This window comes from Aspergillus puulaauensis, chromosome 2, assembly GCF_016861865.1.
Source record: "Aspergillus puulaauensis MK2 DNA, chromosome 2, nearly complete sequence".
In the NCBI taxonomy this organism is placed as follows: domain Eukaryota; kingdom Fungi; phylum Ascomycota; class Eurotiomycetes; order Eurotiales; family Aspergillaceae; genus Aspergillus; species Aspergillus puulaauensis.
The window spans coordinates 2368258-2380838 of record NC_054858.1 but is presented as its reverse complement, the minus strand read 5'-3'; the positions used below and the strand labels follow the sequence as shown (position 1 = coordinate 2380838).

The following is a 12581-nucleotide window of genomic DNA, read 5'->3' as shown; positions in this document are numbered from 1 at the left end:
GCCGCTTTATTTGGTGGAAAAGACAAACAGGGACAGACAGTATCCAATGGACTGACCCGTGGCTGATGCGAGAACATCAAAAATTGGTTGTTGTCCGTGCAGTTTCTTGTGCAGAGCCAGTTCGACGAGAAGAGAGCCTGACGCGAGGCACTTGACCAGGGCCCGTCGAGTCACCAGCGTGCGTCACAGACCCTCTGCAGGTCTGGACTGAACTCACCTTCTCTTCCTCTCCTCTTCGCTTGTCGTCCACTCTCCTCTCTCCTTCATACTCCCAACCTCTGTCCGATCCCCTCTTCCTTCTTACTTCTATCTATCAGTAGCTATTTTGTTATCGTCGTGCTGATCATGACTCCTTGAATTGCTGATCCGTCCGGACCTGAGGACCCGTCCCAATAACTGGAGCCGCTCGATGCGGAGAAGCTACAGGATTGTCTAGACCACCCTCACAAACATCCTGTTGCCTGAGCACAGCAAACAATGATACCGCTGCCTGGTACTTAGAGACCTTTCAGACACCATTTACTTTATGCTCCTTTTGCTTGACTCACTTTTTGAGCTCTTTGAACGTTCCACCCGTCTCCACTATCTTGAGCCTCTTTTCCGTTCGTGAGCATGGCCGTCCAAAGTGGTTCCGTTGCCCGCCCATTTCCTTCCTGATTGAGATACAATATACTGGAAAACAACGCCCAAATATTATCATAGCGCCCATCTGGGGCTTATTTTCTCCCCGTGAGAGCCATGCATCAGCATCCACGGTCGCCCGCTCCTGCGGCGCCTACCTCTTCACGGCCTCGCTCCCAGGATCAAGATCTCCGATCCAATTCACCAGCCTTCGACCTTCGAACGCATCCGAATAGAGGGCTGGGGATTGAAACCGAGAATGATTCCGCAGATCAAGCACAAAATCCACAACCTGGGCCGGAGGCTATTGGCAAAGTAAACCAGATTATCACGGTATGGATCGACCCTTTGGACAGCACCCGAGACAATTTCTAACATGGCTGTAGAATTATCATACCAAGGCCGCTCTAATAATTCTACATTCTCGCGTCGAGCTCCCACCATCTTTTCCAAAAAATTCCAATACACCTCGGGTGAATCGCTGGGTATGTTCACCTGTGCCCTTGTTTAGTTTATTTCTTTTTTGCTTCCCATATTTTGAAATGTTCGTAGCTGACATGCCCTTTCCCCGCACAGTTTAATGTCGAATTAGAAGAGACAGATGCGCTTAAGGACCAGCTTGCGACTTGGAAAACATGCAATGCGACTGATAATCGACCGCCACCGATGATCATCGAGACATACTTGGATACGAAAGGGCTGACGAATAACCAAACACTTGTTGCTTTGGACGAGAATGGAAAGCGCTGGGATGTTGGAGAATCGCTTGCTGCTTCCCAGAGCTCACGGCCTGTGAAAACCCCGTCGTCCAGAACGGATGATGTGATCCTGGAGCGATGGAGGGTAGAATTAGGCGATATGCCTGGTAGATTGCCTGCTGATCTTGGCTCTATTCTGCCGACGGTATACAAAAAGAGCATAATCCTCTTCCGCTCCCTCTTTACCTACTCGAAATTTCTCCCAGCCTGGAAATTCATTAAGCGCAATGGCCGATTCCGAGCAAACCCTGCTTTACGGATCAAGTATCGGATACTAAGTGAACAATCTCAACAGTTCTCCGTCCCAGACCACTTGACTATCCCCCTCTTTGAGGGCGATACAAAAGTGGTTGATGCATACAAATTTGGTGTCACAGAGTCCCCCGCCGGTCCGTTCTCTGTCCAAGTTACGTATAGGACAAGCTGTGATTTCCGAGTCGATGACTCGGAGGCGCTTTTGAGCTCTCGGTTTATGGGGGCCGATGATGAGATTTTCCAACCGTCGTTACCGTCTCGTGGCCCGGAAGCCAAAGGAATAAATCCTGAAACTGGCTCAGCACCACTCGCAAGAAGAACTGTGGAAGAGCCGGACCCAAGCCGAGCTTACGGCAGTATGTCGACTTTCCATCATGTAGGCCCGACTACTGGTGCGAGTCCTATCTCTGCACTTCGAGCTGCAAGAGAATCAGGCGCTTCATCGCCATCACCTCCTGCCCCGCCCAACCGAAAAGCCGCCACCACCACTAAAGCTAGCCCGGCCGGACGCGCTGCTACTCTCGCAAATGAAGCACATTCCAACGTTGCGAGAAGACCATCCATATCTTTTCAACCTTTTAAAGCGCCCCCTTTGTCTGCGTCGCCGTCCCTAGTGGACACTCCCTTAGGAGTTTCACCTCGAACAACTGGGCCTCATCGGCCTTCATTATCTGAGTCAAGGAATATGCCACCCCCCTCCATGGCTGCATCCGCGCGTAAATCCCTACAATCAGCCCCAGAAAATGCTATTCCGTCCCCAAACTCCGCATCTCCTCGCCCCGGCTCTATATCGAGATACAGCAGCGCTTTTAGTCACCGTCGCGGCAGACCATCTTCAGGGAATATCAATAAAACCGAAGACGACAATTCTAGTGGTAGGGCAAGCGCGACATCCTCTGGCGCTCAGCCAGGCTCTGGACTACTCGCAGAGATCACTGGCACCAGTGCCGATTCAATACATGCGGACGATGAGAACATTTCGGAGTTTTTGAAGATGCTCGATCTCAGAAAGGATTTATTGAATCCTTCGAGTCAAGCTGATGAGGATAATCTTGCTCGGAGAACAACAGCCCCCTCTGCCGCTTTAAGCCGTTTCCGGGGCATGCGGGACTCCAATGCAGCTCTTTCCGACTCGATGTCATCTTCATTGCTCCTGCACCGGTCTTCTAACGCCTCAAGCAAACAACTTTCTGGGGTTCCTGGGATTGGCGGCACTTCTATCTCTACCGCCTCATCACCTGGAGGGAAAGCGATTTCTCCTCATACGCCTCATACGCCTGCCATACCTTCTAGGTTGAGTTCAAATAGCATAGCCGATAATAACCCTTCGGCTAATACCCGATCTCGATTACACGGAGACACCGGTTCCCCACTGGAAGAGGATACGAGTGATGGGACTACGACTGAACCCATTCTTTCGACCGCTACTGCCATTCCCATTCCTACATCGCCCGCATCAATTTTTCCTACTTCTTTCCGCCGCTCCAGCTCTGCGGCCAACCGCCGAAGCAACACCACAATGGACGACGATGAGATTTTCACTATGCGCAGTATAAGTCTCGGGGCTGAGGAGCCGTCCCACACCACTTTAAGGACGCTGCAACGGCAACACGAATACGAAAATCCTGGCACAGATATAGCTCCGTCTGGGTCTGGACAACGTTCTGGCGGTGGTGATGATGCAACTGTGCTTAGAAATCCCTCATTGCGGGAGTCAGGCGCTCATCGAGGTGCTTCGGCCCTGGGCCCGACGGTTGGGTCATCACCGTCTTCCAACCACCCCCTACACCAACAACGATTTAACCATTCCCGCGGCCGAGGGTTCTCCGGTGGCCCTCATTCTCTCAGTTCCGGATCCAGCAGCGTCGCGCGTGGGGGAGCTATGCCTCCCTACCTCTCCGAACGGGAGTCTGAGCGTGATACCAATGCGAGTGGAAGTAACAGCGTTACAGAAGATCGCCGAGCAGCTATGTACCGATTTAACCCTGGCCGTCAAAACCCCCCGCAGTCCAATCAACTCGAAGATGACGAGCCTTTGTTATTCGCCATGAGTGATTTTGGGGTTTCTCGACGAAGCCTCGAGGAAGGTCGACAAGGTAATCACGGACCCGAATCGAGTGGGGACACCGGAACCCCCAGACGAGGCAGTGGAAGACGAGGGGGGCACGCCTTCCAATGGTCTTGACTACATCCGTCCTATGAACTATCCTTGCCGTTCCGTCGGTAGCATTCCTCTTTCATTCACGTTTCTGTGTATTTCTAACCTGAATTTGGCACCACATATCTTTTTTCGTTTGCTCATATACACCCTGATGTTTTTATTTTTATTTTGTTTTGACCCCCTTTATGCAGGGCGGGACTCTCATAGATTGATCTGCTAGCGATTGGCAACGACATAGAGAACAGTGCGAAAGCCCTTAATGGATCGATTTGGGTCTGTTCTTTTATTAGTCTTCCATTACCTTTTTTTTTCACAATGTTCCTTTGGGTTTTGGCGACTTTTTGGTCCAGGTTGGCAGGTTTTCCGTGTTTGGATGCACATAGTGCTGGTTGTTGGTTTTTTACGTCTTCTTGGAAGCCTTGTCCCAACTATTTAATGTTGCTGAACGAGTGTTACGCATAAGCTGATTTCTTGGACTTTGATGCCATGGCCGGCGTTGGATGTGGTTTTGCTTCATAGATGTTGGATCACAGCACAGAATACATACATAGTGTTTTTCTGCAAACCTCAAGTCATACCTAATTTTCGAATTTGCTCTGACAAAGTCAAAGTGTACAATAGTTGAAGTTGGGGAAATAACCCTATAAGTCAAAATAAATCATGGTATTTTCCCATCTATGCTTTTGTCAATTACTAACTCCGTATGAAACGCTAAACGTATAAAAAAAGGTATATCCAAACACATGGCGCGGTCTATGGTACATACTATTGCTGAACAACGTCATGAAAGCGCAGCTATACAACATTCAAATTTCCGATGCGGCTAATTGACCAAGGTTGAATCGGCTTATACCCCATCCTCGTCCTGTCCCGGCCATCACCTACTTTGGAAGAATATTTCCCCCTCTCAGCAGATGAATAATAACCACAAGTCCTGGGTTTGGCGGTCGGGATTGGTCGTTCGTATAACCCCTCCACTCGGATGCTCCGAGAGAAGTAGAGTAATATAGGGCGTAGAAAAGCTAGGGCTTCAGCTTGGAATCTCCTCAGCTAAAATGACCAACGGGTGAAAGAAGTCGGTGGTGTAGACAGCAGCGCTCCCACTATCCATAAACATGGCGTGACGCATGCTGTTGAATGTGTGATAAACAGATTGACCAAGGCCAAAACCAGGAAATGAAGCACGGATACCCACGTTCACATTCTGCGGAACGCGTTCCCTGATGCGCTTCGTCGCTCCTTCGCTTTGTAGTCGGATGATGCAGTAGTTGGTTTAAAGGGCGCATCTCTCTGTTTCGAGGACTTGCCCCTGGGGTTGAATGTGAATTCTTGCTCTCCCACCACAGTAACACGCCGGGCCGGTTTCTCCTTGGTGCGCATATTCTGTGCTCGCGAACCGAAGGAGCGATCGTGGGTTGAGTTCGCGGCTGTGGAGGAGGATATTTGCATCTGGGGCTGGCGGCGGTTGTTGTTGGATTGTCTCGCGGGCTTTTGGGCGGAGGAGTTCCGTTTAGAGGTTCGCTCAGGCTCACTCTCAGATTCAGAATCGGAGTCTGAGTCTGATGAGTTCGGGACCTCGTCAATAGCTTCTTGTTCGACGGCTGTGAGGCCGCGCTCTTTCCTAGCTGTGGGGGCGGATTTGGGAACGCTGCCTGCATTACGGAGAGAGAATTCTTGGGAGTTCTCGTTGATGGCGAAATCTTCGTCCTGGAAGAGCTTAGCGAAACGGCTGTCGCCGAGGACGTTGGTGCCGGGTGCGTCCTTTGTGGTTTCAGCATCAGCGTCAGCAGTGGCATCAACATCTTCCATGGGCTCGTCGCCTCCTTGTTCCAACACGCGCTTAGCCTTCCGGCGCTCGTTCTTCTCTTCCATTTCCATGAGTCTCTCTGCGAGTTTCTTGTTAACCTTAACGGCTGCCTTCTTCTTGCCTCGGATCCTGCTTTCACGTTCTTTGTCGATCTTCTCCTTGATTCTCTTCGCACGTTCTTCTTCCCAAATGTATGGGTTGGTGATCAATCTAGCTTCCTCGTACAAGCGTTGGGCAACAAAGTATCCGTGCATATAGGGTCGCAGCAAATTAGTGCGCCCAATCAAATGTTCCAAGCTCAGGGTTCGCAGTTGCTGTAGCGTCAAGAACTTGAAGTTGTCGTAAACGGAGCCGGCTTGGCTGGCGTTGAATGCGCTCGGGTCGTTGGGGTCCTCAGCCATTTCCTCAACCAAGTTGTCCAAGAATGAGCACCATTTCGGGGCAGGGCCAAGCTGGGGAATGAAGAATGAATGCTGTTGTCGTCCTTCGTTAGCCGTGAGAATCATTCCACTATCTTTGCACCAAGCAACTGAGTTGATGTCGGCGGCGGGTTCGACGGAGGTCCAAGGAGTGCCATCCCGGGGGTCCCAGATCTTTATTATTTTCTTATCTGATGACATTATCTTGGGCTCCATGGTTTGTTCTCGTGTCGTTGAAGATGGTAGTAGGAATTTCAGTGTGTGAATAGGGAAGCCATATCCTTGGTCTTTCTTGAGCAAGGGTACGGGCGAGCGGAGATCATAGAGGTGGATAAGTCCGTTTGAGGAGCCAGTAGCAAGTGTTAATCCTGCACGGTGAAACTCTAGGGCTGTGATCTCGTTTCTGGGCTCATCAGGTCCGACTTGAGTTGGAGGCAATAACACCCCAGCGCGCCCCTTAGCTCGGGGATCCCAAAGCTCGACTGTACCCAATGTGGTACCAAAGGCAAGCAGGCCATGGCTTTCCTCGGCGATAGCCCCTGTATTGACGGCACCAGTATTTATGCCGCCTTGCAATGCCCCTCCACCCGTCGAAGTGAAATCGTCACCTCCGACATCAACCTCGAAGCTGCGCATATAACGACCCAATTCTAGGTTAAGGCGAAAGACTTCACCAAGCCCATCACCATTCACACCGACAGCCGGAACAAGCGCTTCAGTGGATACTCTGTCGTAAATGAGGTCGCGCCCATATCGCGGGAGCCTCGTCTTGTAATGGCACCCGGAAGGTGTGTGGAACTCGAGCGATCGATCAGACTGAAGGTGAATAGATTTTGAGTAATCGGAAGAAAGCAACTGGAATGTTGTATTGAGCGCGTCTGTGTGGCGAGCCCAGGAAAGCGATAGCTGGGGAAGATGGTGCGTGTGGATTTGAGGTTTGTAAGTTCCTAGTAAAAGCCACAAAGTCAGTTGCGAAAGTCCGCCATTTACAAAAGAAAAAAAAGAATTGTCTCACCTGTGCTCATGACCCATTCGCCGTCCTCACTAACCCGGACGCACTGGCTTGCCTCCTCAAACTCGAAATCCTGGAGCAGTTCGATTCGGTTCGCATACTCTGGATCATTCTTGAGACTGCGCTTTCTCCGTCTCGCAAGCCATTCTGGTAGGGGACGGGCTGTATTGGAACCCGATATCGTGTACACGGGAACTTCCGATTGATTTGAGAGCTTCATGTTGGCTATAATACCCCTCAAGTGCGCAAAGACTGAGCGGCTGAAGGACTGGGCGATTTTATCTCTTATTTTTTTCTGATTATCGATAAAAGCGGGCACGTGACCTATCAGATATCGCCGACCCACGATTGGCTGCTCGGGCCGCGTCGTGGAGCCTCCGTAATCCTTCAAGTCCATGCTGCGAACTCGCCGCAACTTCCGGTGCTTGACATGCTGGTAACGTCGCTCCTTTTGTTGCGCACCTCTATTCGCCTCGCTATGTCCCTGTTGTAGTCAACACAGCGCTATTCGGTTCTCGATTTCTCTCGCACGGGCATAATTTCTCGCAGGTCGCCTTGTTTTTGACCGTCACCTTGATCAACATCCATATGCGATGGGTTGCGAGTTGAGAGACTGCTTTCGGTTCGGATTCCTTTGGAGATGAAGCTATATTCGGTCTTTACAGCTTCACTGGCTATTCACCTTGGTCCGCCCTGGGACAGCAGCTAAACCATGGAATTTCCCGGAGGATCCATCACCAACATACGCGTCATTGTAGGTACCGTGCCTATCCGATTATTGCTTCAACTCTAATGCGCCACTGCAGGATGGGTTCTCCAACGTCTACTGGAGGATATATACAGAAGATACTAGCAGCACTAATCCTGCTAGCGATGGCCCAAACAACGGCCATACAGTCTTGAAACATATTAGCCGCCTCAAGGAGCTCGAGCTTCGGCTAAGAAGTCAAGGTAGCTTGGTCCTGAGTTACCCGAGACGCCTTGGTCTTCTGATATTCTCTGCCACTCCGGACTTTGAACATCTTTCACCAACAGTTTTGAGTGAGGGAGGAGATGAGCCAAATCGGCTTCTTGTTGGTTCTACCATTCTAAAAGGTGGGTTAATCCTAGAACCCATTGTAACGTGGCAGTATATTTACATATAATTAGTTTGGACCTCCGGGAGTGTCTCTTCCGGAGATCTGGCAAAGAGTCATCGGTCTGATTTCCAGACCGCAAACGCCAATTCTCCCGCGCCCTCCCAAAGGCCGCAAGGTAGTTCTGTGCAACCTAGGCGGGTGGATAACTCTGGTGGATCAGCGGCCATTTACGCCTCGTTTATTTCAGCTGTCACCGCGGCATTTAGCCTTCAAATAGTTCGACAGAACAATGCTATACCCCTCGGGCCACGAACCGTCTTTAACACTGTCGAAAGCGATCTCAATGAGGGTCAGGGGGCCGTCAACGATGGCCCCACTTCTGTTCCAGCCCTGACCACCCTCCAAGTCCAACTGACATCGGTGGGGAAGTTAACCGTTGCTTTTCAGACTGTAGTACAGACCGGTTTGACGCGGCTCAATCAACCAGGAGAAAACGGCCTGGAGGATGCACCTGGAACCGATCTTTGGTTAGCCCCTACTGGTTCGATCGCAAGGCTGGCAGCGGCTCATCCAGAGGTCAGCAACAACAACAACAAGCTTTCGTTTTCTGCTTCAGAAAACGCTGGACAGTGGAAGCGGAATGTTTTGGAATGGCTGGGATACTTTGGCCTGCCAATCGACGTTGTGCCTGGAGAAGGCTGGGTTGAGGTTGAGGTCTGGGAACCATTTTATTCCAAACTATCCGGAGAAGCCGCGCGAGTGAAACAAGAGGGTTCCTCGCTTCCTCTGAAGCGTATACTGTGGCCTGCCGCTTATTGCTTCCGACGGACTAAGTCAACCCAACTTGAAGCACCTGAGAAAACCGAAGAAAGTCCACCCTTTTTTGTTGATCCGCTGGATTTCGCGGAGGACTGGTACACTAAGGAGATACCTAAGGCTGCTGAGACGGGTTTAGAGCTACCTTCTCAAGGTCAAGAACGACAAGTAAACAACCAGGACACATTATCACCCGGATTTTCCAGCCTCCCAGAAGGGATTGAAAGTCTATCTCGAGCGTCACTATATCCTGAAATGCAGACTGCGAGCCTTGTATACCCCACACCACCAGATGGGACTGCTGTCATAGGAGTCAACCCTACAGTGTCGTCGGACGTATTCGCCGAAGACTTGGATCATGGCCCATCCCTGCTCCAAAACCAAACGAAACTAAAACAGAATATCCGATCTACTTCAAAAAGCGGTGTGGATCCGGACGTGACTATGGAATTTGGCCCAGCTGCAGGGCTTGGGGTCGGATCCGGTCTTTACGATACCAACGAGGATGATGACCTATTTGGAGACATGAACGAAAGGGACTTTGGTACGAAGGGAATCACGGATGCGGATTTCAGTTTCTTTGATGACGATGGCTTCGACCACCCGGGGAAAGCTTCTAATATAGACCATAGCCAGGAAAGTCCTGATTTCGTTGATCTAAGCAGACCAAATGCTGTGGTTGAACTTTCGGAACCCGTCGCACCCTCGCCTAACAGCGTCCCAATTGACGCGAAGGATGTCACTGAAGAAAGTCACGAGCAAACACAAGACCCGCCGCACAATCAGCCTAGTCCTGAAAGTAACGCAGTCGTGGCATCCCCTCATTTTGACCAAGTGCAAACTATCAGCCCCCCTCTCAGTCCTGTGGAGGTCAAAAAGATTCTTTTCCCAGACCCAAGCAGTAGCAACCAGCTTGTTGCTAAAGGTACTCATGTTCCGAGTCATTACAGTCCGGTTGCGTTCAAAAACAATATATCTTCTTGGGATAAAAAATATGGCGCGGACGGCAAGTTCTCTTTCATGGGCACCGGTGCAACATTCACTCAGGACCCCTACACATCATCAGATGGCATCCCTACCATTGGCCTACCGCGCCGAAAAAGCAATGTCAAGGCACTTACCCACCCAAAAGCGCCTGACGGCGATGAGCTCTCGCCGAACGAGATAGAGTCATCATCAAGTCCTGATTCAAGCAGTGAGACAGATGAGAGTGACAATGGTGGCCTGGAGAACAATGTACCGCCCGCGACTCTGGCAACGCTTAAACGAAAACGCGCCCGTTCTAGCCCAGGGAATTCTCCGATAACTTCTTCGGATAAGGGCCTCATTGGCCTTCAGGGAATTAGTACTCATAAATCTGAGGATTCGGTCTTTCTCGGCAACTTCCTCTCAACCTTTTCCGATTGGTCAATCGCTGGCTTTTTCTCATTATCCGAAAACCAAGTCCTCCCATCACTTGCACCACAGGGGGCGCAGGTTCAAATTGCTCAGCTTTTAGTTGACCAAATCACCCAGTCATCCTTGGATCATAAACTCGACGGGGACTTTGGCGTTTCCTGCCTAGACAATCAGGCGTTCAGCCTCCGAGAGCTGCTGGGGGCGTCCGAGTACCTAGGAGGCTTTGACAAACTTGACTTGAATGCCTTTGTGTCTCTGCAAGAACAAAATTCTTTTTCGCCCGATGCGTCAAGCGGTCTTACTCCTCGGCAAAATTCTCAAAGAAAGGAGCCTGGTAAAGGGTCGATCACAAGGCTGCCACTGCCACACTTGCGTGTGCGACGAGGCAAAAGCTTTTTGGAAACATTACCCCCGGCGATTTCATTTTGGGAAACATTCGACCTAGAGCCCGCTAATGGACCTAAGGATATTACTGCATATTGTATACATCCACATTTCATGACAAGAGCAGCCGATGCGTTTCTAGAGCGGCTGGGTTTTCTCTACACCAGCTGCAATCTTGGCAGTCATTCTAGGGGGGACTGTCCTAACGGTTTTAACAACGGCTTAGCTGAATGGGCTGTCAGTCCGTCAAAGTCGACCAATTATTCATCCATGATGCAGCAACTAAAGGGGATATGTGAAGACCTTGGTAAGCAAACCTGTTATTTTACTCATTGGTTAACTCTACTAATGCCATACCAGGAACTGCTCTTTTGGAGAGCCCGTCATCCAAGGACAACATTATTATATATATCATAAATCCGTTTTCGCATGCTGCATCTCTTGTTGATATATGCGCTGTATTCTGGTGTCTAGTGCAAAACTACTTTGCTAGCGGAGACAAGCAGCAATCGAAGCAACTGAACCAAGTTCTGTTACAGGTCATTCCTATGGATTTTGTCACGTCGGCAGAGTCATTAGTTGTACCACCTCAAACGGACTATCTGAGCCTGGCAATGGAGGTTTACAGTCGATGTTCCACAAGTCAAATCCAATCGAGCCTTGTGAACTGCGCGCCGCCTGTCATACTGGCGGAGACTCTTCCGCAGTCGATTGGGTTCAAGCTCGCTTCTGAATCTTCACCCCCAATGCAAGAAGGGAAGTGTCTTCATGTTGCTTGTTCGAAAAGTCAGGACCAACGATGGATGACTGTGGCATGGTCGGACAACTCTGGAACACTTCAACGGACGATGTCCTACTGCATTCGTTTTCGGAATTCTACAGCCTCCCGAACTCTCCTATCTGTGCGTAGCGAAATTTGGGCAGCAACAAAAGACATAATGGACAAAAGCCAAGCTCGCTGGAGGGTTATTCTTGTGAATACTGAGAACGTGGACCAGGACGAGCATGATAGTAAGGATTGATTATCCACTGAATTATTGTTGATACTTCCGCTAATATTCCTAGCGTGGCTGAACCTCGCCGAGCAGTACAACAAGTCAAGGCCTGTGCCTGTGGAACTGACGATACTGAGTGTCAATACAGCCGCTGATCTCTCCCTGAGTCCTCCACGCTCAACGATGCCAATGAGTGTCCTCAACCCACAGACATCTTCAACGCCTATTGCTACACCCCTTCCCAGTGGCTCCATCCTTTCGCCTGATCAGGTGGGAAATGCACCGACTCCTCCGAGCGGTGCTAATGCTCCAGCAAATGCACCCACACCAACAGACGCACTTTTCGAATCTGAGTCCGAGTCTCTACTTGCTGACATTTGTGACGAATCATGGAGTGTGGTACTATCGCATCGTCTGAATGGCACTTTGCACCTGACTGAATATCGCCCTGCATTAGCTAGTGGATATCTTCTGCGCCGAAAGGGGCCCTCTGATGCCGATGGGGCATTTAGTATGAACATCAATCTTTTGTTTACACAGCGATCTTCATCTTCACCCGAAACCACCCTTCGTGAGATTATAGGGATGTATCGTGACCTGGCGACCCTTGCACGAGTACGAGGCACGAGGATTGTTCAAACCGGCACATTACCTTGGCATATTGCTACCGCAGTGCGCGCTCAAGAAGTACTGAGCTATGTCCTGTGACAATACACTTTATGCGACTTTTCTTAATGTTTTACTGGCTGGATACATGGCGTTTGGATTGGGTGGATCTTATGTTTATTTTTTGGGATTACTGCACATAGGATGCGATATACCATCATACAAGGGCTTGGGAAGCTGTTTGTCATGATATTATACCCGTCGCATACA

The 12581-nt window shown here is 50.2% G+C and overlaps 3 protein-coding genes across 3 annotated transcripts; 2 read left to right on the top strand and 1 right to left on the bottom strand.

The window, feature by feature from the left end:
• Positions 1-738: 738 nt before the first annotated feature.
• On the top strand, positions 739-3819 carry ATG13 (putative autophagy protein Atg13; the record flags this gene model as incomplete). Its single annotated transcript, XM_041699691.1, has 3 exons — positions 739-954; positions 1008-1106; positions 1198-3819. The coding sequence occupies 3 exons, from the start codon at positions 739-741 to the stop codon at positions 3817-3819; spliced, it is 2937 nt and encodes a 978-aa protein (XP_041552751.1).
• Positions 3820-4992: 1173 nt separating this feature from the next.
• On the bottom strand, positions 4993-7253 carry APUU_20988S (WD repeat NOL10/ENP2 family protein; the record flags this gene model as incomplete). Its single annotated transcript, XM_041699690.1, has 2 exons — positions 4993-6968; positions 7037-7253. The coding sequence occupies 2 exons, from the start codon at positions 7251-7253 to the stop codon at positions 4993-4995; spliced, it is 2193 nt and encodes a 730-aa protein (XP_041552750.1).
• A 492-nt stretch (positions 7254-7745) lies between these two features.
• SSN2 (uncharacterized protein) lies at positions 7746-12413 on the top strand (the record flags this gene model as incomplete). Its single annotated transcript, XM_041699689.1, has 5 exons — positions 7746-7787; positions 7840-8128; positions 8183-11017; positions 11071-11721; positions 11776-12413. 5 exons carry the CDS (start codon positions 7746-7748, stop codon positions 12411-12413), a joined length of 4455 nt encoding a protein of 1484 aa, XP_041552749.1.
• Between the last annotated feature and the right edge of the window lie 168 nt (positions 12414-12581).